The sequence below is a fragment of the Oncorhynchus masou genome, chromosome 31, assembly GCF_036934945.1.
Source record: "Oncorhynchus masou masou isolate Uvic2021 chromosome 31, UVic_Omas_1.1, whole genome shotgun sequence".
NCBI classification, from domain to species: Eukaryota; Metazoa; Chordata; class Actinopteri; order Salmoniformes; family Salmonidae; genus Oncorhynchus; species Oncorhynchus masou.
This window is the reverse complement of record NC_088242.1, coordinates 75,504,755-75,528,655: the sequence shown is the minus strand read 5'-3', so window position 1 is coordinate 75,528,655 and position 23,901 is coordinate 75,504,755. Positions and strand designations below refer to the sequence as shown.

The window sequence follows — 23,901 nt, the reverse complement described above, 5'->3', positions numbered from 1 at the left end:
TGTCCACACACTCAATCAAACAGACTCCAACCTCTCCACAATGGCCAAGACCAGAGAGCTGTGTAAGGACATCAGGGATACAATTTTAGAACTGCACAAGGCTGGCATGGGCTACAGGACAATAGGCAAGCAGCTTGGTGAGAAGGCAACAACTGTTGGCTCAATTATTAGAAAATAGAAGAAGTTCAAGATGACGGTCAATCACCCTCGGTCTGGGGCTCCATGCAAGATCTCACCTAGTGGGGCATCAATGATCACGAGGAAGGTGAGGGATCAGCCCAGAACTACACGGCAGGACCTGGTCAATGGCCTGAAGAGAGCTGGGACCACAGTCTCAAAGAAAACCATTAGTAACACACTATGCCGTCATGAATTAAAATCCTGCAGCGCACGCAAGGTCCCCCTGCTCAAGCCAGCGCATGTCCAGGCCCGTCTGAAGTTTGCTAATGACCATCTGGATGATCCAGAGGAGGAATGGGAGAAGGTCATGTGGTCTGATGAGACAAAAAGAGCTTTTGTCTAAACTCTACTCGCCGTGTTTGGTGGAAGAAGAAGGATGAGTACAACCCCAAGAACACCATCCCAACCGTGAAGCATGGAGGTGGAAACATCATTCTTTGAGGACGCTTTTCTGCAAAGGGGACAGGACGACTGCACCGTATTGAGGGGAGGATGGATAGGGCCACGTATCGCAAGATCTTGGCCAACAACCTCCTTCCCTCAGTAAGAGCATTGAAGATGGGTCGTGGCTGGGTCTTCCAGCATGACAACGACCCGAAACATACAACCAGGGCAACTAAGGAGTGGCTCCGTAAGAAGCATCTCAAAGTCCTGGAGTGGCCTAGCCAGTCTCCAGACCTGAACCCAATAGAAAATCTTTGGAGGGAGCTGAAAGTCCGTATTGCCCAGCGACAGCCCCGAAACCTGAAGGATCTGGAGAAGGTCTGTATGGAGGAGTGGGCCAAAATCCCTGCTGCAGAGTGTGCAAACCTGGTCAAGAACTACAGGAAACGTATGATCTCTGTAATTGCAAACAAAGGTTTCTGTACCAAATATTAAGTTATGCTTTTTTGATTTATCAAATATCATGCAATAAAATGTAAATTAATTACTTAAGCCATACAATGTGATTTTCTGGATTTTTATTTTAGATTCCATCTCTCACAGTTGAAGTGTACCCATGATAAAAATTAAATTACAGACCTCTACATGCTTTGTAAGTAGGAAAACCTGCAAAATCTGCTGTGTCTCAAATACTTGTTCTCCCCACTGTAGGACAAATGTTGTACTAATATTATTGAAATTATTTTACAGAAAGGGATTCAATTGGTTCAAATGAGAAAGAAGGATCTGAGAAAGCACCATCGACCAAACAGCCTAGGACTGAATGCACCACGTTTCTTCTTTCAGGCTTCATATACAGTTTGTTGTGGAGGGCTATGAGTACAATAATAATAAAAACATTTCTAAAGTGTTTTCCCATTGCTGGTGCATATAGTTCTCCTAACCACCAATGCCAAGGGCTGAGCAACTAGGCTACTGTTTAGTCTGTCTAAAATGCTTGACCTACAAACACCTTCTGGCATACGTGTTAATAATGTAACAGGCACAAAACTCAAGTCATTGAGCACAAATTTAATTTAAAAAAAACACTGTACCCCACCCTGAGGACAAAGGTGTCTATCTTAACCAGAGAAAGGCTATTTGTAAAATATTGTAAAACAAAGACCAACCTGACTGATACCATTCCCATTGCAAACCTACAACAGTTCAAATACAAAAGCTGGGGGAAAGACGGATGTTCCCTGTGGTCCCCTGTGACTGGAGGGCATGGGCAAGACAAACAATTCTGTTCTGTTGTCAGCAGCACAGTGCACTATTGGTCATGTGTATGTTCATGTGTTTGGGGATGACTCTTCATTAGTTACTTCAGTTTTGTTGTTGTTCTGGAGGTGATGGATTTGGAGGATGTAGAGCTGAGAGACCTCACCACTAGGCCATCACTGAGGTCAAGCCCTCGGCCCTCCCTCTCCTGCAGACAGAGGAGGTATGGGTGCTGTGACACAACATCACACAACCACAAAGAGACAGAATCCTCAACACATTTCTCTCAACAAATCACTAGTACACATCCTAAAATATACTGTCATAATGTACATCCAATTCCAAACATTGAGTTTTTACTCACTGCTCTGTAATCAATGAACATTTCCTTGAAGGTCATGAAGTCTGTAAAAGTAAGCAACATGTCGAAGATGTCTCCTGACACTTCGTCTTTGTGCTGCCTGAAACATGAGAGTGAAAATGTATTTTTGTGAAATGAGAAACAAATAAACGTTGCACTCGGCAGTTAGATGTATTTGGTTTACAAGGGGCAATGTGCCACCTACTGGCCTAATGTGTCAGAGTGCAGTGGTTCCAAACGAGGGGTGCTAGGACCCCTGGGTGTATTCGTGAAGACTCATGAGACCATAGGCTTACTGGAAGAACAAAAGAGCTGGTGGTACTGTAACCGAAAAAGGTAACTTCCTGAGTGGAAATGGTTTACATACTTGAGTAACTGAGTAAATGTGCTCATGTTGAAACCGGGAATTCTCTCCATCAGCTGCTGCTCAAGTTGTTTCTCAAGCAGCTCAATCTGAAGAGGTAGAAGTAAACATCAGAATATGTATGACACATTCACATAGATCGTTTTTTCAGACCTTCTACCTTGACAGTTGATGATGAGGCAGGCAGACGAACAGAGTATAGTGCCTTACATATTCGTTGAAGATGGGTGTATAGGTGAGTTTGTTCTCCTCGGAGTCATCAAACTCCAGGTAGTGTTTCTCCATGAAGCTCTGTTGCATGTGCTGGAAGTCGTCCTCTGAGGAGAAAATTGAGTAGCATTAGCGAGCTATCCATTTAACGTTGATACACTAAAACATGTCTAGAACACACACAAAAAAAACGTTTTTTTGTCCAATTTACCCATGATGATGTCTTCAATACTCCCAATGACAGCATCAAAGGCTGCATCTGAATCTGATGAGCTGGGGAGGATAAATCAGTCAGCAACCAAACATATAAACATTAATCATTCTCTTCTAAATTAACGTTACTTCACTCACTCACTTCCTCATAGACATACTGACTCGTATGCACACATACATACATACATACATACTTTGAAACAGCAAAATTCTCCTCATCCAAATCCACCATTTCAACGATGTTCTCGCCACCACCCAGCAGATCTTTCAAAAAGACAAGACATTGCATAATACATTGGATAACGATAGCATTTCATGCTAGCTAGCCTAGCTGAGCAATCATTGCTATATTTCTCTGGCTATTTTCGTATGATTTAAAATCAGTCAAGAACTCACTTCGCTCTTTAACGTCCATTCTTAATCTATTTAGTTAGCAAACTACGTGACTGTCGAGTTGATTGATTTTCTGTAATCGCTACCAAGGCAACAACGAAAAAAACGCTCCCTTCAGTAAATTCAGTCCGGTAAAGAAACAGATCCCAGCTGATTAGTTCCGGAAGTACAGTAGAGTACAGTACAGTACGGTCAGGCCATAGAATTGAGAATTATAATAATTTGATAGCACCTCTATGGGTCAGGCACTCAACATCGTGTAAACAGAAATTAATGTTAAGTGCGTTTAAGTCCTTTATTGCAATCATGGACTGTAAATTAATTTTCCCTTTTCTGTCCCATGATAATGCAGAGTAGATATCATGTAATTCATTCTGACTGATGGGTTTAGTTGTGAATGTAGCCCATGGCTAAATCATGTCAATAATAATGGCATCTTTGACAAGCAACATAACATTAAAGTAACTATCCAGTGAAAATCGCACTTTTAAAAGTTCATATTTCAAAATAATGTTGACTCATCCTATAATGGTATTTGTAGTCAAAGCATACATTGGAGAAAAAACGGACTGTTTCAGAAACGCTTTCTGTGGGATGAGCTCCCATGAATAGTTTTAATGACCGGTTTACACCCACACCATTCTGTTGTTGGGGCACTCCCACAACATTCCAACACAAAAAAGCTGCTTTTTAAGATAATTACTTAACATTTTTTGGAAGGGAAACTATTTCACTCATTGTTTTTAATTATAGGTCATATTTCATAGAAATCTGGAAACACTGGACAGTTACTTGAATATTTATTATTACAAATATCACAACTCAGAAAACAATGATCAATCAGTAAATCACATCTTTGGGACCCCTGGGGCTACTCCATTAAGACGTTAAGATACAATTGAACTTTTTCTCAATTTCTTCCATGACTAATTTTCTGGAATGGAAACAATTGGCCCTCCAAATTTGCACTGTGACCAAATGTAGTCATTCATACTAACAGAGATGTGTGATATCTTCTGACAACATCCTCTGATTCTGAATGATTTTCCACAACCACTTCAGGCTATCCTGGGAATCAAAACTATCCCCGTTAACTGTGATTTCAATAACTTAATTTCAATCAACTCAATTTAGTTTTAATTGTACATACACAAATATGATACTTTTTGAATCAGAGTTCTGTAAATTCTGCAATCTCATTTATAACAGAATGATTATTCAATCAACTCAGAAATGCTTCAAGTAAAGGAGAGAGCGAGAGATGGAGAGTAATAGACAAATCTGTGCTCAGTTGGTATTGTATGTTTGAGCAGGGAGTTAACATAGTCTTTTTGTTGTTGTGCCTTTATGTTTAGTCAGAAAACAAGAGAATCACAGATACATTTAAAACGTTTGAGCAGAGATACACAGGACACATTGACCAGAGCCTGGGGGAACATTAGGCAGATCCATGTGCAGATACTGTGTGAGTTTATGAATTAAGATTGATGAGGCAATTCTGGAAATGTTACTGCCTGCTAATATCTCAAAATTGCCTTCCTGCCCTCTCACTCTCTCAGCACTCTCTCAGCACTCTCTTGCTCTCAGACTGGTGAGGGGCCCATCTCTTCAGAGAGAACGCTCCATGGAGTGCAGATAAAGGAAAGGTTCCCCCTCCTTGTTCTATTCTCCCTACAGTCTCTCTCCTGGGGGTCTTCGTCAGGTCCCACCACTCCCTCCTCAAATTAGGCCCAGGGTCCGATCACAAATCCTAGCTCAGCCCCATTGTCCTATTGGTTGGGATTGGAGGAGGGGATGGTTGGAGAGGAGTGTTCATGTCCTGGTTTGGAGGCGAAGTGTCAGGACACGTGTGAGATGAGTCTGACACGTGTCTGAATGTCCTGGCGACACAGTGGGCATGTCTCCAACTGTAAGGCACACTCCATACACATCCCACTAAGGAGACAGAGACAAACACACAGAGGCCAAGTAAGGAGCTGTAACAGGCAAATGGCTAGATAGGTACGAGTGGTGAAAAAGAGAGGGAAGTTGTTGTACCTGTGTCCACAGGGTCTCAGCTCTGTATCGGCCATCTGGTCACAGCAGAGGGTGCAGCAGTTGTCTCTGATGCTCACCTGCTTCAGCAGAGCCAGGCGCCGGTGTCTGAGGGAAACACACAAGCACAGTCATGACAAGCTACATAGGAGTTCACATAATGTGCAGTTGTAATGTGCAGTTGTTCAACCAGAGTGATCATTTAGAGCCTAACCATTTCCCTCAAGGCTCCATTACCTCAGACTTACCTGGGAAGGATAATCTTCTCATCAGACGCCAGCGAGGCAAAGTCATTGAAGGTGCTGAATTTAACAGATGGGGGGTGGCGGAAGGGCTTCGCCCCAAAGTTAAACTCACATTGTTGGTAGGACATGAAACTTGCTGCTGCAAAGAAGCCAGACCTGAGAAAGAGATGAAGTAGAGTGACTAAGGTAAGTGGAAGAATAGGGAGGACATTGGATGTGGCAGTGAGTTAGTGAAATGTACAGCATGTGAATACTTGTGTGGGGTGGATTATGTCCATAGAAGGGAGCGAGCAGGAGTAGGGTGTGTATACTCACGTTGCTGAGGAGAACACCTGCTTCTCTGGGGGAAGTTCATGTCCATTCAGGAAGAAAAGCATCTGCTTCTTACCGAGGTCCAGTAGGAAACCGATGACATCTCCTACAGATCAATATGAGTGTAAAGCTTAAGGATAGGCTTGTAAGGGCCATTAGCTCAGTAACAAATGTGTGTAAGCTGAGGCCCCGACAGTCATCTCCCATTACAGCCTGCCTCTCTGAGCTACATGAATCCTGTACAAAGTTCGAGTTGAACTTACCCTCTTTCCAGCAAGGGTGGGAGTGTGGCTTACTGCGAGCATTGTACCAGATTAGCTGCCTGCAGCCATCATATGCACATGAATATTCATCATCTCCTATCCCATAGCCCTCCTGAAACACACACATTATGGCATTCAGTCTTGCATGAATAAACACTGCTTGCTGTGTGTATCAGTAAAGAATGTGAACACTTACATGGTTGAGGAACTTGCTATCCTTGGTGGCCCAGCCAATCTGCATGACCCCTGAGGTGACCACAGTGACCTCATAGTACCACACGCCTGAGTCCACACAGAAGGTACAGCGGACACTCTCGAAGGAGGACGCGTCGCAGCGTGCCTTGGGAGGGGAGAAAAGGGCAGATCCATTATCTCTATAGAACACAATTATTATACCGGGCAGTGTACAGTCATGGCCAAAAGTTGAGAATGACACAAATATTAATTTTCACAAAGTCTGCTGCCTCAGTTTGTATGATGGCAATTTGGATATACTCCAGAATGTTATGAAGAGTGATCAGATGAATTGAAATTCAATACAAAATCCCTATTTGCCATACAAATTAACTGAATCCCCCCAAAACATTTCCACTGCATTTCAGCCCTGTCACAAAAGGACCAGCTGACATCATGTCAGTGATTCTCTCGTTAACACAGGTGTGAGTGTTGACGAGGACAAGGCTGGAGATCACTCTGTCATACAGATTGAGTTTGAATAAAAAGGAGGGTGGTGTTGGAATCATTGTTCTTCCTCTGTCAACGATGGTTACCTGCAAAGAAACACGTGCAGTCATCATTGCTTCACACAAAAAGGGCTTCACAGGCAAGGATATTGCTGCCAGTATACAGCAATTGCCAGCACCATCTCCTAAAGTTGATTCAGCTGCAGGATCGGGGCACCACCAGTACAGAGCTTGCTCAGGAATGGCAGCAGGCAGGTGTGAGTGCATCTGCACGCACAGTGAGGTGAAGACTTTTGGAGGATGGCCTGGTGTCAAGAAGGGCAGCAAAGAAGCCCCTTCTCTCCAGGAAAAACATCAGGGACAGACTGATATTCTGCAAAATGTACAGGGATAGGATTGCTGAGGACTGGGGTAAAGTCATTTTCTCTGATGAATCCCCTTTCCGATTGTTTGGGGCATTCGGAAAAATGCTTGTCCGGAGAAGACAAGGTGAGTGCTACCATCAGTCCTGTGTCATGCCAACAGTAAAGCATCCTGAGCCCATTCATGTGTGGGGTTGCTTCTCAGCCAAGGGAGTGGGCTCACTCACAATTTTGCCTAAGAACACATCCATGAATAAAGAATGGTACCAACACATCCTCAGAGAGCAACTTCTCCCAACCATCCAGGAACAGTTTGATGACGAACAATGCCTTTTCCAGCATGATGGAGCACCTTTCCATAAAGGCAAAAGTGATAACTAAGTGGTTCGGGGAACAAAACATGGATATTTTGGGTCCATGGCCAGGAAACTCCCCAGACCTTAATCCCATTGAGAACTTGTGGTCAATCCTCAAGAGGCGGGTGGACAAACAAAACCCCACAAATTCTGACAAACTGCAAGCATTGATTATGCAAGAATGGGCTGCCATCAGTCAGGATGTGGCCCAGAAGTTAATTGACAGCATGCCAGGGCGGATTGCAGAGGTCTTGAAAAAGAAGGGTCGACACTGCAAATATTGACTCTTTGCATCAACTTCATGTAATTGTGAATAGAAGCCTTTGACCCTTATGAAATGCTTGTAATTATATTTCAGTATTCCATAGTAACATCTGACAAAAATATTTAGCCACTGAAGCAGAACACTTTGTGGAAATTAATATTTGCTAAATTAATATTCATTCTCAAAACTTTTGGCCACGACTGAACACAGTTTATTAGGTATACACCCCCCCCAGGTTCCACTCCTATCAGCTAAAAGTAAGAAGCGGCTCCAGTGGACACATGATCACCAACACTGGACAATTGAGGAGCGAAAACATTGCGATGAATCCTGGTTCCTGTTGCATCATGCTGATAGAGCTAGGATTTGGAGTAAGCAGCATGAGTCCATGGTCCCATCCTGCCTGGTGTCAAAGGTACAGGCTGGTGGCGATGGTGTGGGTAATGTTTTCCTGGCACACGTTAGTTCCCTTGATGCCAATCGAGCAATGCTAGAAAGCGACACCTTGAAGAATCCATGCCCCAAAGAATTTAGGCTGTTCTGGAGGCAAAGGGGTGTCTGACCTGGTACTAGATGGGTATACCTAATAAACTGGCTACAGTGTAATGCTGGCCTTTCCCATGACTGGAACATAAAATATAATCATTCCTTGTGTGTGTGTAACACAGTGCCCCTACAGAAAGTTGAGTTTGGATCATTCTAGTCACAAGACCACTCCTCTGTTAGGCTTGTTCGATAGTAAGGCTGGGACAATACCAGGATCACAATATTCTTTCCATGGCAAAAATTAAAACACGAAGCAGAACAAACTCTTTGGTCCTTTAAAAACCTGCTGTATGTAAAATATTGTGTTATAGCTTTGAAAATAAATATATGTGACTCTGGATGACAACATAATGTTTGTTTCCAACATCGGGGCTGTTTTCCTAAAGAAGTTACATCCGCTTCGTGTTTTGTATTCTTGCCACGATACTAATGAGTATCGAGATACTGGTATTGTCCCGGCCCTTCTACATAGACACCCTCACCTCGAGTCCACTAGGAGAGATCTTAAGATACTCGCTGACGTCGTTGCTGTTCAGCATGGCATTGATGTTGCTCAGGTTCACCTTCTCATAGGTGAACTGACGACCATCTTTCAGGACTGAGGAGAGGGAATGGTATAAGTCAATCTCACACACACACACACACACACACGTGCATATTCTGAAGGCACATCACACCCTGCAAGGAGCTTAAAGCCTCTTTACACAATGAACAATGGACTGCTGCTAAGGCCAAGAGCACTGTGGGGAAATCTGTTGTGTGGGGAAATGTGGATGAGAACGGTCCTCACTAACATGATGTAGTCTACTACTCACAGAGGTTATCCAGGCTCCATTGTGAACAGAAGCCGACCTGGCGCTTCAGATAGTCTGTGTGGTCAGCCCACGATTCCAGAATCCCCAGCCGGTCACCTATACACGACTCGGACACCGTTAGCTTGTTCTCACCTGCAACAGTGAAATATGACAGTTAGTTGTCCGTTTCATGGCCATTGTACAGGAGATGGGGACAAACTTACTGGTCTGTGAGAACTTCTCCAAGGCTATGAGGGCAAAGAGCATGACAGTAGGATGTGCCTCAGAACTCTGGGAACAGAGATTGACATAAATTAGACAAGGAATCATCCTCATTCTACAGAAAAACAACATGCAACACAAGTACATGACTATTGACAGCTTGTAACAGAATTTATGATCTTCTAGATCTGTGTGTTCTCTCACCAGGCTCTCCAGCAGGTACTCCAGGGTTCCAGGGCTCAGGAGTCCAATGCTCGCTGGACCTGAGAGATGAGACATGTGGAGTGGGCGTTAGGAGGAAAAACAATGCTCAGGGCCACAGTAAAAGCACAGGATTGCACCATAGCTACTTCAGATCTTCCAAAGAAAGAAAGGTGTAGTTCACAGTTTGGGTTGTAAACAGACATTTTTATTTATTTAACTAGGCAAGTCAGTTAAGAACAAATTCTTATTTACAATGATGGCCTAGGAACAGTGGGTTAACTGTGTTGTGGGTTAATAACTCTGTTGTTTTGGTCGCACTGCTTTACTTTATCTTGGCCAGGTCACAGTTGAAAATGAGAACTTGCTCTCAACTGTCCTACCTGGTTAAATAAAAGGTGAAATAAATAAATAAATATTTTTTTAAACTGCCTTGTTCAGGGACAGAACGACAGATTTGTACCTTTTCAGCTCGGGGATTCGATCTAGCAACCTTTCGGTTACTGGCCCAACGCTCTAACCACGAGGCTACTTGCCGCCCCTACATTAATTAGTAGAGGCAACCCCTGTTGGGTATGTCAGACAGACTAAATCGTTTCACCCTGACCACCCTCCACAGCCCAGTGCTGCAGGCTCAGCAGAGCTGTCAGAGCAAAGGCAGAGCACTTTGGCCATGTCATGACAGACCAACTCAAACTTGCAGGATCAGCGCTTTCAGTTCACACTGACCACTTGATATGCTAAAAACTGGTTGAGCAGCTAGGGTCAAATAACCTGGAGCATTTTCATACATATTCACACTGTATATTCTGTGAGTTGGTGTGTGTGTGTGTGTAAGAGAATGAGGGAGATCAGGTTGCATCCACACTCACCAGCCAGTTTCTCAGCCAGGCAGCCCAGTACAGCTGTAGTGTTGCGGTGCTTGGAAGGGATGACAGCATCCTGGCGGGCCACAGTGGCACTCAGGCTCAGCATCCCGGACAGCTTCTGTAGAGCGTCCTAACAAAGTAAGGGAAACAAGCACTGTTATGAAAGCACAACACAGAAAAACCTTTAGATCGGCAATGTTCAAATCTACTTAATACCCACTTTCTCTGCAAGCCTATATGGAATACAATGGGTAAAGCAACAGGCTACACTGACTAGATTAACAAAAACACTGAATCCCACTCAATAGAGTAAAAATTCTGAGCCAAGACTGTGGGGTTTTCTTTTTCAAAAGAAGAGTCTTTAAGAGACAAAAGTACAGTGCTGACTCAAAGCAGAGAAATAAACTAAAGAAAAGGTGGCCTCCAGCAGAAAAACCCTGTACTTGACAATAAGATTGGCTTGTTGTGATCAGCTGCTCTCAAGGAGTGCGTAGGAGTGGACAATCATGCTTTGGGAATTTGCGCTTTGAATTAAAAGTACTGTGACGGCATTAGGCAAGGAAGATGGATTGTAGCGACATTACAGGTAGGGCCCTATAAAATCTCTTTAAAAAATAAATAAAAAACAACAGAATTACATTTAATTTTACTCCAAATTCCGTTATCTCCTTTCTGGTTTTCCAGGTTTTCGCTCAAAATCACACTTAGTTTTTAGAAAAACTCAATTGGATGTTCTAAGTCCACAACAATGATTATACCACATCCGGAGACCTCTTTAGAGGTCTGGAAAAAGTAGAAGTATTTACCCTTTAATCCAAATGCGCACCAGCCAGAGACCATCGTTTCTGTAGCGCTCATGTGAATGCAGTGCCCCCCCCCCCTAAGTTTAATAGTAAAGACGTACTTTAACTGTAAAAATGTATTACCCTTTTAATGTGCCATGAACACAACAAGTCATGTTTTCATTGGATTGTCAAAACAAATCACTTCAAAAAGTAGGTTACGTTTGCACATTTATCCAAAATAATTTTAGCATCTGAACAGCGCACTCACTAACTTTCTAGCAAAAACTCTCTCACTGGAGAAAGTACCCGAGCGAGCGAAACAAGCGCCCCTCTGTCTTACTATACAAGGAGTACAAAACACTGCTCTTTCCATGACATAGCTTTCACCTGGTCAGTCTATGATCCCTTATTGATGTCACCTGTTAAATCCACTTCAAGTCAGTGTAGATGAAGGGGAGAAAGGTTAAAGAGGGATTTAAGCCTTGAGACATGGATTGTGCATGTCAGCCATTCAGAGGGTGAATGGGCAAGACAGAAAATTTAAATGACTTACAGTAGCTTGCGAAAGTATTCACCTCCCTTGGCATTTTTCCTATTTCGTTGCCTAACAACCTGGAATTAAAATATATTTTTGGGGGGGGGTTTGTATCATTTGATTAACACAACATGCCTACCACTTTGAAGATGCTAAATTTGTTATTGTGACACAAACAAGGAAAAGAAAAAGAACTTGAGCGAGCATAACTATTCACCCCCCCCCCCCTTGCAGCAATTACAGCTGCAAGTCTCTTGGAGACTGTTTCTATAAGCTTGGCACATCTAGCCACTGGGATTGTTGCCCATTCTTCAAAGCAAAACTGCTCCAGCTCCTTCAACTTGGATGGGTTCCACTGGTGTACTGCAATCATACCACAGATTGATTCTCAATTGGATTGATGTCTGGATTTGACTAGGCCATTCCAAGACATTTAAATGTTTCCCCTTAAACCACTTGAGTGTTGCTTTATCAGTATGCTTAGGGTTATTGTCCTGCTGGAAGGTGAACCTCTGCCTTTCAGAGATTTGAGACGGGGACAAACAGGTTTCCCTCAAGAATTTCCCTGTATTTAGCACCATCCATCATTCCAACAATTCTGACCAGCTTCCCAGTCCCTGCTGATGAAAATGATCCTCACAGCATGATGCTGCCACCACCATGCTTCACTGTGGGAATGGTGTTCTCAGGGGGGTTAGGAGTCGGTCTTGGGTTTGCGCCAGACATAGCGTTGTCCTTGATGGCCAAAAAGCTCAATTTTAGGTTCATCTGACCACAGTACCATCTTCCATATGTTTGGGGAGTCTCCCACATGCCTTTGGCGAACACCAAACGTGTTCGCTTATTTTTTTCTTTAAGCAATGGCTTTTGTCTGGCCACTCTTCTGCAAAGCCCAGTTCTGTGGAGTGTACGGCTTAAAGTGGTCCTATGGACAGATAATCCAATCTCCGCTGTGGAGCTTTGCAGCTCCTTCAAAGTTATCTTTGGTCTCATTGTTGCCTCTCTGATTAATGCCCTCCTTGCATGGTCCGTGAGTTTTGGTGGGCGGCCCTCTCTTGGCAGGTTTGTTGTGGTGCCATATTCTTTCGAGTTTTTAATAATGGATTTAATAGTGCTCCGTGGGATGTTCAAAGTTTCAGATATTTTTTTTAATAACCCAACCCTGATCTGTACTTCTCCACAACTTTGTCCCTGACTTGTTTAAAGAGCTCCCTGGTCTTCATGGTGCTGCTTGCTTGGTGGTGTCCCTTGCTTAGTGGTGTTGCAGACTCTGGGGCCTTTCAGAACAGGTGTATGTATACTGAGATTATGTGACCCTTAAAAAAAGTCCACCTGTGTGCAATCTAACTAATTATGTGACTTCTGAAGGTAATTGGTTGCACCAGATCTTATTTAGGGGAGCTCATAGCAAAGGGGTTGAATACATTTGCATGCACCACTTTTCTATTTAAAAATAATAATAATTTAAACAAGGTTTTTTCCCCCATTTAATTTCACCAATTTGGACTATTTTGTGTACGTCGATTATATGAAATCCAAATATATATACATTTAAATGCCAGGTTGTAATGCAACAAAATAGGTAAAATGCCAAGGGGGATGAATACTTTTGCAAGACACTGTAGAACGGGGTATGGTAGTAGGTGCCAGGCACACCGGTTTGAGTGTGTGAACTGAAACAGTGCAGGTTTTTCACACTCAACAGTTTCCCGTGTTTATCAATAATAGTCCACCACCCAAAGGACATCCAGCCAAAATCAGACAACTGTGGGAAGCATTGGAGTCAACATGAGCCAGCATCCCTGTGGAACACTTGACAACTTGTAGAGTCCATGACCCAATTAATTAAGGCTGTTATGAGGGCAAAAGGGGGTGCAAAGCATTATTAGGAAGGTGCTCCTAATGTTTTGTACACTAAGTATATGTAGAACATGTATCGGATTCATTGCCATACTCTTTTTGGCCAGAAAGCAGGTGGTGCTCCAATAGTGCTCACTAGATTAGTATCTTAGGTGCAACAGTGTGTGATGATAATTTTTACAGTCTATGGTAAGGATGGTCAGGAAATCGCTGATTAAAACCCAATGAAAATAGGTTGATGTATGTCGATTGTGTAAAGAGGACACCTCATAACAGAATGCAATGTTGCAAACTAGCATACGGAACCACTCTGCAAAATGTGTCCTTCCCGGTCTGAAAACAGTGATGAACATAGCATGTAGCAACAACAGGCATGTGGGGGGAGGGTTCTTGAAATGTAACATCCAATCAAAATCTTGCCGCTTGCAGCCAGCGAACCATTCAAACCATTTGTACAATACAAAATCCTCCAGACCTCCAAGAGAGTTGTGACAGCAACATGATTTTTAGGTATGTCATTGCCAACATGAAACTACTACTAAACTAACAAATGCAATTTTTTAATGGTCATACCAAGGATAATTTAGGTATTTGATTTGGAATTTTAGTACCCCTCTATAAAGGAAACATGAAAAAACATTGAGTTTGGTCTTACTGCTATTAGCCTAAATCTTAACTGTGGAATTACCTGTATACAGTGCCTTGCGAAAGTATTCGGCCCCCTTGAACTTTGCGACCTTTTGCCACATTTCGGGCTTCAAACATAAACATAATGTATTTTTTGTGAAGAATCAACAACAAGTGGGACACAATCATGAAGTGGAACGACATTTATTGGATATTTCAAACTTTTTTAACAAATCCAAAACTGAAAAATTGGGCATGCAAAATTATTCAGCCCCTTTACTTTCAGTGCAGCAAACTTTCTCCAGAAGTTCAGTGAGGATCTCTGAATTATCCAATGTTGACCTAAATGACTAATGATGATAAATACAATCCACCTGTGTGTAACCAAGTCTCCGTATAAATGCACCTGCACTGTGATAGTCTCAGAGGTCCGTTAAAAGCACAGAGAGCATCATGAAGAACAAGGAACACACCAGGCAGGTCCGAGATACTGTTGTGAAAAAGTTTAAAGCCGGATTTGGATACAAAAAGATTTCCCAAGCTTTAAACATCCCAAGGAGCACTGTGCAAGCGATAATATTGAAATGGAAGGAGTATCAGACCACTGCAAATCTACCAAGACCTGGCCTTCCCTCTAAACTTTCAGCTCATACAAGGAGAAGACTGATCAGAGATGCAGCCAAGAGGCCCATGATCACTCTGGATGAACTGCAGAGATCTACAGCTGAGGTGGGAGACTCTGTCCATAGGACAACAATCAGTCGTATATTGCACAAATCTGGCCTTTATGGAAGAGTGGCAAGAAGAAAGCCATTTCTTAAAGATATCCATAAAAAGTGTTGTTTAAAGTTTGCCACAAGCCACCTGGGAGACACACCAAACATGTGGAAGAAGGTGCTCTGGTCAGATGAAACCAAAATTGAACTTTTTGGCAACAATGCAAAACGTTATGTTTGGCGTAAAAGCCACACAGCTCATCACCCTGAACACACCATCCCCACTGTCAAACATGGTGGTGGCAGCATCATGGTTTGGGCCTGCTTTTCTTCAACAGGGACAGGGAAGATGGTTAAAATTGATGGGAAGATGGATGGAGCCAAATACAGGACCATTCTGGAAGAAAACCTGATGGAGTCTGCAAAAGACCTGAGACTGGGATGGAGATTTGTCTTCCAACAAGACAATGATCCAAAACATAAAGCAAAATCTACAATGGAATGGTTCAAAAATAAACATATCCAGGTGTTAGAATGGCCAAGTCAAAGTCCAGACCTGAATCCAATCGAGAATCTGTGGAAAGAACTGAAAACTGCTGTTCACAAATGCTCTCCATCCAACCTCACTGAGCTCGAGCTGTTTTGCAAGGAGGAATGGGAAAAATGTTCAGTCTCTCGATGTGCAAAACTGATAGAGACATACCCCAAGCGACTTACAGCTGTAATCGCAGCAAAAGGTGGCGCAACAAAGTATTAACTTAAGGGGGCTGAATAATTTTGCACGCCCAATTTTTCAGTTTTTGATTTGTTAAAAAAGTTTGAAATATCCAATAAATGTCATTCCACTTCATGATTGTGTCCCACTTGTTGTTGATTCTTCACAAAAAAATACAGTTTTATATCTTTATGTTTGAAGCCTGAAATGTGGCAAAAGGTCGCAAAGTTCAAGGGGGCCGAATACTTTCGCAAGGCACTGTACCTTTGACTATAAATTCCATACATTTTTTGTCTAGGTACCGGGTTACCTTCAGAGTCCCCGTGACACGTGTGTGTGTGTGTGTGTGTTTGGGTGTGTAGACCAAAACGGAGTACACCATAGTGTTTATGAGAGTCTCATCTTTCAATAGTAATACTAATTTGTAGACGTTTCCGTGAGAATACATTTATTTTTGAGACATCTCCAGGTCTGACAAACAGTGCTGTAGCACTGCCACCTTCCACCACGGATTCCGGAAGACAGACATCGGCTGATGCGGTGGATAGAGACGCAGCCCATGCAACAAAAAAACATCTCTAGCTTAACATGGGGACTTTTTTAGCATTTATTATACCTCGAGAAGAGCTTGGTGGGCATCAAGCAGATAAAACATTTTTATACCCAGCTCATGAGGCCCCTTGATGTGAGACCTAAGGCAATTGCCTCGTCTGCCTAATGATAAGTCCTCCAGTACGGTTGTCATTATATTAACATCATAGCTAACAGCTACACAAAATGGTAGACAAACACACACAGAGGGGCATTCCTGTGCTGTTGCCTCTTCAGAAAGTTTTAGGGATGTCTCCCGAGTGGTGCAGCGGTCTAAAGCACTACAGACCCGGGTTCGATCCCAGGCTGTGTCACAACCGTCCGTGACTGGGAGTCCCATAGGGCGGAGCACAATTGGCCCACTGTCGTCTGGGTTAGGTTGGGCGAGGGGGCTCTACCTGGCTCATTGCGCTCTAGCGACTCCTTGTGGCAGGTTGGGCGCCTGCAGGCCCACCACAAGTGTTTCCTCCAAGACATTGGTGTGGCTGGCTTCTGATTTATGCGAGCGGGTGTTAAGAAGCACGGTTTGGAGAGTCATGTTTCGGAGGAAGCATGACTCGACCTTCGCCTCTCCCAATCCCGTTGGGGAGTTGCAGTGATGAAACAAGATTGTAGTTGGATATCACGAAATTGGGGAGAAAAAGGGGGTATAAAATACAAGGAACATTTTAGGGAAAAAACAAGTGACTGATGTATTTGTCTTGTGAAAATCGTGGGCAAATGAACGCATTTTCTAATAACTTGAATACATTTAGTTGATTTCCTACATCTCAATACATTTTTGAACATTGTTGAATTCCTTTTTAAAATGTCTGGATTTTGTCCACATTCTCCAGAATGCAGGTTTTATCAGGCCCTAGAGGGAACTAGAAACCCAGAACTTACTTTTGTGGGTAGTGGGCACTCGTCAAGCAGCAGGGTGATCACAGCTGGTCCCAATGGGTCGTCCAGTGGTATCACCCGAATCAGAGACTGGACCACCTCCAACCAGCCGTCATCTTAGGGGATGGGGCAGGGGAGGGAGTGGAGGTTAGCAGGGGAGAGCAAAACTGGTAATTAACAGCCCCATTGCTCTTTGTAGTTAGTTGTCACACTTGATGCAGATATGCGGTCTTTGAGGTTGTTTAAGTATGTCTGCTTGGGGGCTTTCTTGTGCATCATTACTCAACTGGTCAGAAACCAAAACTCTTTTACGGTTGAATTCTGTTGAAAGGTAGGAATTGTTTGGGGTTTCTCTTCCTCCTGGCCATCCTCAATTCAAAAGAATTGACTAATTTCTAACCTTTCCCTGTGATCAGACGATGCAACCTACTGTGTATTTCCCTCTGTGGCAACAGCAGCACTTAAGGCAGATTGATGTATTTGACAGATATTCCAAACAACATCATTGGTGAACATAAGAAAATCTGAAATGCGGTGAAAAAAATACTAGTGACCCTTTATATCCCACCACCAGCTACCCCACCCCTTTCCCTGATACAAGGTCCAGGAATAACTCCATTCTTCACTTTCCATAGCGGAGAGTCAACACCTGACTGCCCTGCCCCAAACCTACAACTCTCTCAACCATCAAAGGAAGAGATGCAGTTATAAAGTAAACAGCACACAGTTGTGGCAATGAGGGGACGAGACATGCTGGCGGGCAGGATACAGTAGTTAAGACCCAGTTAGGCCATGCTAAATCCACCTCTTAGATACCAGCCAAAGAAAGGCTCAGACCTGCCACTCACTAGCTTAATGCTCTGGAAGCATGGGTCTTGTTCTCAAAATGAATAGCCTTAACAGGGAATAGTAAAAGGTTACAAACAAGGCTCTTCGGTCTCTCTTTATGTAGTGTTGTCTCTTGTCGTGATGTGGGTTTTCATTTTACTTATTTATTTGATTTATTTTTAATCCCAGCCCCCGTCCCCACAGCTGGCCTTTAGCCTTTTGGTAGGCCGTCATTATAAATAAGAATTTGTTCTTGACTTGACTAGTTAAATAAAGGTTAAATAAAAAATAAAAAGGCTCATTAATGTAGAATGAACACATTCTAGCTGAAGGACCAGATGAGATTGACTAATAGGCAGGCAGAAAGGCACATTATGGCCTGAGGACAGGGACTGACTGGGCAGCCAGCATTAGCATCATTATGTCGGCAAGAACAGCCTTGAACAACCTTAAGATCCACTAGTCATCGATATCCGTAGGTTACAGCTGACAAGAGGCCTCACTAATTATTTAATTTAACACAGAGGAGATAAAGCATCAGAGGACAGAGTTCCTCTTACTGAAGAAAATTACAGTATCGTTCTTAAGAAATCTGGCCTGAAATCCATGTATTACATCATGGTACTGTATATGAGCAATCATAAGTACATCCGTCTTACCCGTTTCTGCCATCTCATGCAGCGTGATCATGGAGTAGGGAGGCTCTTGGTCACTGAAAAACAAATGTGATGGTGAATAAGAGAATCTTGTGACAATGAAGTTCAATCATTGGTTACGTCTGATCTAAACGAAATTCAGATGACAAGTCGGAGGCAGAGAGAGTGGAGTTGTGTGATGGATGGGCGCGCGACTGTCGTTTTGTCTGCGAGAGAGACTGGCCCACCGGCCTCCCTCACCCTGCCCCTAAATCTGACCACTAACAGCAGTCATACTGATCCCTGGGGAACCCCTCCTGGATAACCCAAGAGGAGAATCTGTCTTCAAATCCAATCTTATTGGTTGCATACATATTTTTCTGCTGTCATCACAGGTGCAATCCTTATGTTTCTAGCTCCAACAGTGCAGTAATAGACAATACACACAAATAATTAGTCCGGAATATACAGTACTAATCAAAGGTTCACACACCTACTCATTCAAGGGTTTTTCTTTATTTGACTATTTTCTACATTGTAGAATAATAGTGAAGACGTCAAAACTATGAAATAACACTTGGAATCATGTGAAAAAAAAGGGTTAAACAAATCAAAATATATTTGAGATTCTTCAAAGTAGCCACCCTTTGCCTTGATGACAGCTTTGCACTCTTGGCATTCATCCAGCTTTATGAGGAATACTTTTCCAAAAGTCTTGAAGTAGTTCCCACATATGCACTGTTTTTCCTTCACTCTGCGATCCAGCTCATCCCAAACTATCTTAATTGGGTTGAAGTTGGGTGATTGTGGAGGCCAGGTTATCTGATGCAACACTGCATCACTCTCCTTCTTGATCAAATAGCCCTTTCACAACCTGGAGGTGTGTTGGGTCATTGTCCTCTTGAAAAACAAATGATAGTGGGACTAAGCACAAACCAGATGAGATGGCGTGTCGCTGTAGAATGCTGTGGTAGCCATGCCGGATAAGTGTGCCTTGAATTCTAAATAAATCACAGACAGTGTCACAAAGCACCCCCACACCATCACACCTCCTCCTACATGCTCCATGGTGGGAACCACACATGCGGAGATCGCTCCAGCTCACCTACTGAGTCTCACAGACTAGTCGGTTGGAACCAAAAATCTCAAATTTGGACTCATCAAACCAAAGGACAGATTTCCACAGGTCTAATGTCCATGAGCATTGCTCAAAGGTGAGCATTGCTCGTGTTTCTTGGGCCAAGCAAGTATCTTCTTATTATTTCCCTTAGTAGTGGTTTCTTTGCAGCAATTTGACCATGAAGGCCTAATTCATGCCGTCTCCTCTGAACAGTTGATGGTGAGATGTCTCTGTTACTTGAACTCTAAAGGATTTATTTGGGCTGCAATTTCTGAGGCTGGTAACTTGACTGAACTTATCCTCTGCAACAGAGGTAACTCTGGGTCTTCCTTTCCTGTGGCAGTCCTCATGAGAGCCAGTTTCATCAAAGCACTTGATGTCATTTCTCTTTGCTTTTGTGAGCTGTTCTTGCCATTATATGGACTTGTTTTTTTACCAAATAGGGCCATCTTCTGTATACCACCCCTACCTTGTCACAACACAACTGATTGGCTCAAACACATTAGGAAAAGAAATTCCACAAATTAACTTAATTGAAATGCATTCCAGGTGACTACCTCATGAAGCTGGTTGAGAGAATGCCAAGAGTGTGCAAAGCTGTCAAGGCAAAGAGTGGCTACTTTAAAGAATCTCAAATATATTTTGATTTGTTTACTACATGATTTCCATGTGTTATTTAATAGTTTCACTATTATTCTACAAATGTAAAAATAAAGAAAAACCCTTGAATGAGCAGGTGTCCAAACTTTTGACTGGTACTGTGTGTATAATATATACATACACGGTCAAAGGTTCTCCATTATTCCAGTTTTTATTGAAATTCACATATTAATGTCTTAATGTACTCTGAAATTAAATCATAGAACAAATAAACAATTGGGGACCAAAAAAAATGTAATAGTTTTGTTTAACAAAATGTAATCAACATTTTTTACTCAAAGTGGTCAACTTTTGCAGTTTTAACAGCCGAACACACGCAAGGCATTCTTTCTACAATGGAAATCAAATATTGTTCGGAAAGTTCTTCCCAACACTGTTCCAGAAATTCCCACAAATGTGTTGCACTTGTAGGTTGCTTTACTTTCACCCTTGTGCCCAGTTCATCCCAAACCAGCTCGATGGGGTTTACGTCTGGTAACTGTGCTGGCCATTCCATGATTTGAAGCCTACCGTGTTGTTATTTTCTTCTAAGGTAGTTGTGACATAGCCTAGAGGTATGTTTTGGGTCATTATCTTGCTGTAGGATGGACCCCTGACCAACTAGGCATACACCAGAGGGTATGGCATGGCACTGCAAAATGCTGTGGTAGCCGTTTTGGTTGAGGGTGCCGACTCAGTATCCAGCCAAAGAGCCCCAGACCATCACACATCCTCCTCCATGTTTGACAGTTGGTGTCACACACTGAGGAACCATCCTTTCGCCTACTCGACAGCATACAAAACCCTGTGTGATGAACCAAAGATTAAACATTTTGAGTAGTCCACTGGCAGTGCTTCATAGCCCAGGCAAGCCTCTTTCTTATTTTGCCATCTTAGCAATGGCTTTCTTACTGCCACTCGACCTGTCAAACCTGCAGCTTGAATTCTTCTCTTGACAGTTGGAACTTGCTTACTTCAACCAGTGTTTAGCTGTATTGAAGCCGTTGTCCTGTGAGCCACCTATCACACAAGCTGTTGACTATCAGAAACTTGTCTTCTGATTCTGTTGTGGCTTTGGGTCTGCCAGACCTCTGTCAGAGTTTCCAAGTGCCTTTTGATGGTGTAGGAAACTGTACTCACTGACACCTTGGCATTCTTTGCCATTTCTCTAAAGAAAAGAACTACACTTTTAGGGGTTATAATGGTCTGTCTGTCTCCTTTTGTTAATGCCTTTTCCTCACCATTATGATAGCAATAGTACTTCCTGCTGTACAATAATGTCCAAATAATGCTTAAGAGGGTGTAGTAACAGTCTGTTCCAACACTGCTTTTATACAGACAGAAGGTTTTTGTAAGTAATCAACAAAAGTTGGGACACCTGTAGGAATTGTTAGTATCAAGGCCTAATTTACATCCATTGCTGCAGAACAACTGTAAGTTGTTAACCCATTACTTGTTCCCTTAAAAAGGCCTTAAAAAAAAAAAAACTCTGAAATGTACATTATTTTTCCGTTTTTGGTAACAAACTGTTGTTATATATATATATATATATATATATATCCTCTGGCAGTTTACCGCTTACCTTTGTACCATTTCAGGTTATTACCTGGACTTGATCTGCTTCAATTTCAATAAAAACTGGAAAAATGGGGGTGTTCTAAAACATTTGACTCGTAGTGTGTATGTATGCATACAAAAATAGAAACCTCAAGACCATGTTAATGACCAAGTTAGTGCTTGAAGTGCCAACAAAAGGGAGTGCATAATCTGAACAAACTGTACTACAGTCCTGACACATAATATTCAACTACACTTGTGAAGGGAAGCAATGTTTATTATGCATGCCACGGCCACTTGCTTAGTTGGAAATTATATTGCAAACACTTACTTGTCAACTAGAGTCCTGATGACAGCAAGTGTGTCCAGCACCAGCCCGTCCACATTTTGTTTCTTCCGGCGAGGTTCATGGGGTCCCCGTCCACGGCGGGGCGGTCTGACTGGGTCCCGGGGCCGACTGCTTCGTGCCTCCGGGTGATCAGCAGCGGTGTGATCAACTCGCCTGAGCTGCCCGCGAGTTGCCGATCCATCATCCACATCACTGTCTTCTCTACAAACACAGCTGTTTCCCATGGTTCTGGTTGTCCCGAGGCTTTTCCAAACCCGTAGTGAATGTTGCTGCTCCAAAGAGAGCAGTAGAACCTGTTCAAGGCTCCTGCTACCACAGAATGCAATCCAAGAAGCTACTATCATATCATTTGGAGCACTCGTGGAGGCGTCTCATGACGATCCGGGTGGGGACATCAATCATGGTGCTACTACTCTGCAGATGGATGGCAACTAGGAGGAGTGTCACAGATCAGCAGTGTTACAGTGAACAATAATCGTCATACAGGAAGGAAGTCCACGTGCACTTTCCAAACTCTGACTCGTGTAAAATAACATTGATGAAAAGAATACATTTTCAAGATAAACCAAATGCAATGAGAAATTAAAATATTTTGCTAGCTAGTGTTGTTGATTAACATTACAGAATATACTAGTTAGCTAACATTATATACGGCTATTTGGTACAGTTTAGTTAGATTTCAGTCAAATTTACCTGGCTAGCTAACGTTAGTTAGATAAGCTTGTTATGACTAATTTATGCCAAGGCTAAATTGACTGGCTGTAACAACATCCATGTTGAAAAGGATAATGCGAGTTAGCTAGTGCTAACGTTACACAAAATAATGGTAAATAGCTAAAACAACATCCATGTTGAAACTGCTAATGCGAGTTAGTTGTCTGGTTTGCAGCTAACGTTTACGTTACACCAAAGATACTGGTATATAGCTAACCCCTTTGTATGTGGTGACCCCACTTGAAGCTATTTATTGTATATAATGAGAGACGTTTTATTGAACTGTAGCTAACTACAATTATTTTAACGTTACCAAATGAGTAAGCTAACCTGCTGACTGTTAGTCAGATAGCTAGCTAACTTAATAGCTAACATTAGCCATTTTTCACACCCCCATGTTACATGACAACATTAAATGTGGCTAAACTAGCTAGTGTTTGCTCTCATGAGATGCTTGTTGGTTCTATATGGGCGTGAGCTTGCAACTTACCTTGCAAAATAGCTGGTAATGTCCTCTGATAGTTAACGAGTTACGACAATTATGAAGATGAATAGGCCCCTGAAAAGCTTTACGAGAAACGATTTTACTTTAAATTAGCTGTCTACCCGTTAGCCAAGCTAGCTAGGTAGCTAACTAAACAAAAAGGGGCGCTTGCAAGCACAAACTAGTTAGTGTAACGTTAGATGGTTAAAGAGCCCATTTAATCTGCTCTTTATTGATTCAATCGGGTATAACGCCCTCAAACCCATTTATTTAATTTTGTGTACGGCTGTACTGATAACTAACTAGCCTAGTTCCGTAGCGTCAGCTACCCCCCCACCCCCCCACGA

The 23,901-nt window shown here is 42.7% G+C and overlaps 2 protein-coding genes across 3 annotated transcripts; both read right to left on the bottom strand.

Annotated features, from left to right (window-relative positions):
• Positions 1-1,855: 1,855 nt before the first annotated feature.
• Positions 1,856-3,501, bottom strand: LOC135524446 (ADP-ribosylation factor-like protein 2-binding protein). Of its 2 annotated transcripts, none has more exons than XM_064951988.1 (7): positions 3,369-3,501; positions 3,167-3,236; positions 2,971-3,032; positions 2,760-2,866; positions 2,553-2,638; positions 2,189-2,285; positions 1,856-2,056 (listed from the first exon to the last, which is right to left on the bottom strand). In XM_064951988.1, the coding sequence occupies exons 1-7, from the start codon at positions 3,385-3,387 to the stop codon at positions 1,925-1,927; spliced, it is 573 nt and encodes a 190-aa protein (XP_064808060.1). In that variant the 5' UTR covers positions 3,388-3,501; the 3' UTR covers positions 1,856-1,924. The 2 variants fall into 2 exon arrangements, with proteins under 2 accessions (XP_064808060.1, XP_064808061.1); XM_064951989.1 differs by having other exon boundaries at positions 1,856-2,032.
• Positions 3,502-4,148: 647 nt separating this feature from the next.
• On the bottom strand, positions 4,149-23,889 carry LOC135524445 (RING finger and SPRY domain-containing protein 1-like). Its single transcript, XM_064951987.1, has 15 exons — positions 23,561-23,889; positions 22,339-22,787; positions 18,716-18,768; positions 17,232-17,344; positions 10,521-10,647; positions 9,652-9,710; positions 9,450-9,516; positions 9,247-9,378; positions 8,914-9,029; positions 6,416-6,559; positions 6,220-6,331; positions 5,960-6,062; positions 5,648-5,800; positions 5,403-5,507; positions 4,149-5,300 (listed from the first exon to the last, which is right to left on the bottom strand). Exons 2-15 carry the CDS (start codon positions 22,698-22,700, stop codon positions 5,204-5,206), a joined length of 1,743 nt encoding a protein of 580 aa, XP_064808059.1. The 5' UTR covers positions 22,701-22,787; positions 23,561-23,889; the 3' UTR covers positions 4,149-5,203.
• Between the last annotated feature and the right edge of the window lie 12 nt (positions 23,890-23,901).

Excerpts from the sequence above, each read along its gene's own strand:
- LOC135524446 (XM_064951988.1), bottom strand. Across the intron at positions 3,033-3,166 it reads GAGAATTTTGCTGTTTCAAA|CTCATCAGATTCAGATGCAG; the intron begins GTATGTATGTAT and ends TATCCTCCCCAG. Across the intron at positions 2,057-2,188 it reads TGTTCATTGATTACAGAGCA|CACCCATACCTCCTCTGTCT; the intron begins GTGAGTAAAAAC and ends GTTGTGTCACAG.
- LOC135524445 (XM_064951987.1), bottom strand. The coding sequence starts at position 22,700 with ATGATAGTAGCTTCTTGGATTGCATTCTGTGGTAGCAGGAGCCTTGAA. Across the intron at positions 17,345-18,715 it reads GCATGAGATGGCAGAAACGG|ATGACGGCTGGTTGGAGGTG; the intron begins GTAAGACGGATG and ends CCATCCCCTAAG. Across the intron at positions 5,508-5,647 it reads GAGAAGATTATCCTTCCCAG|ACACCGGCGCCTGGCTCTGC; the intron begins GTAAGTCTGAGG and ends TGTTTCCCTCAG.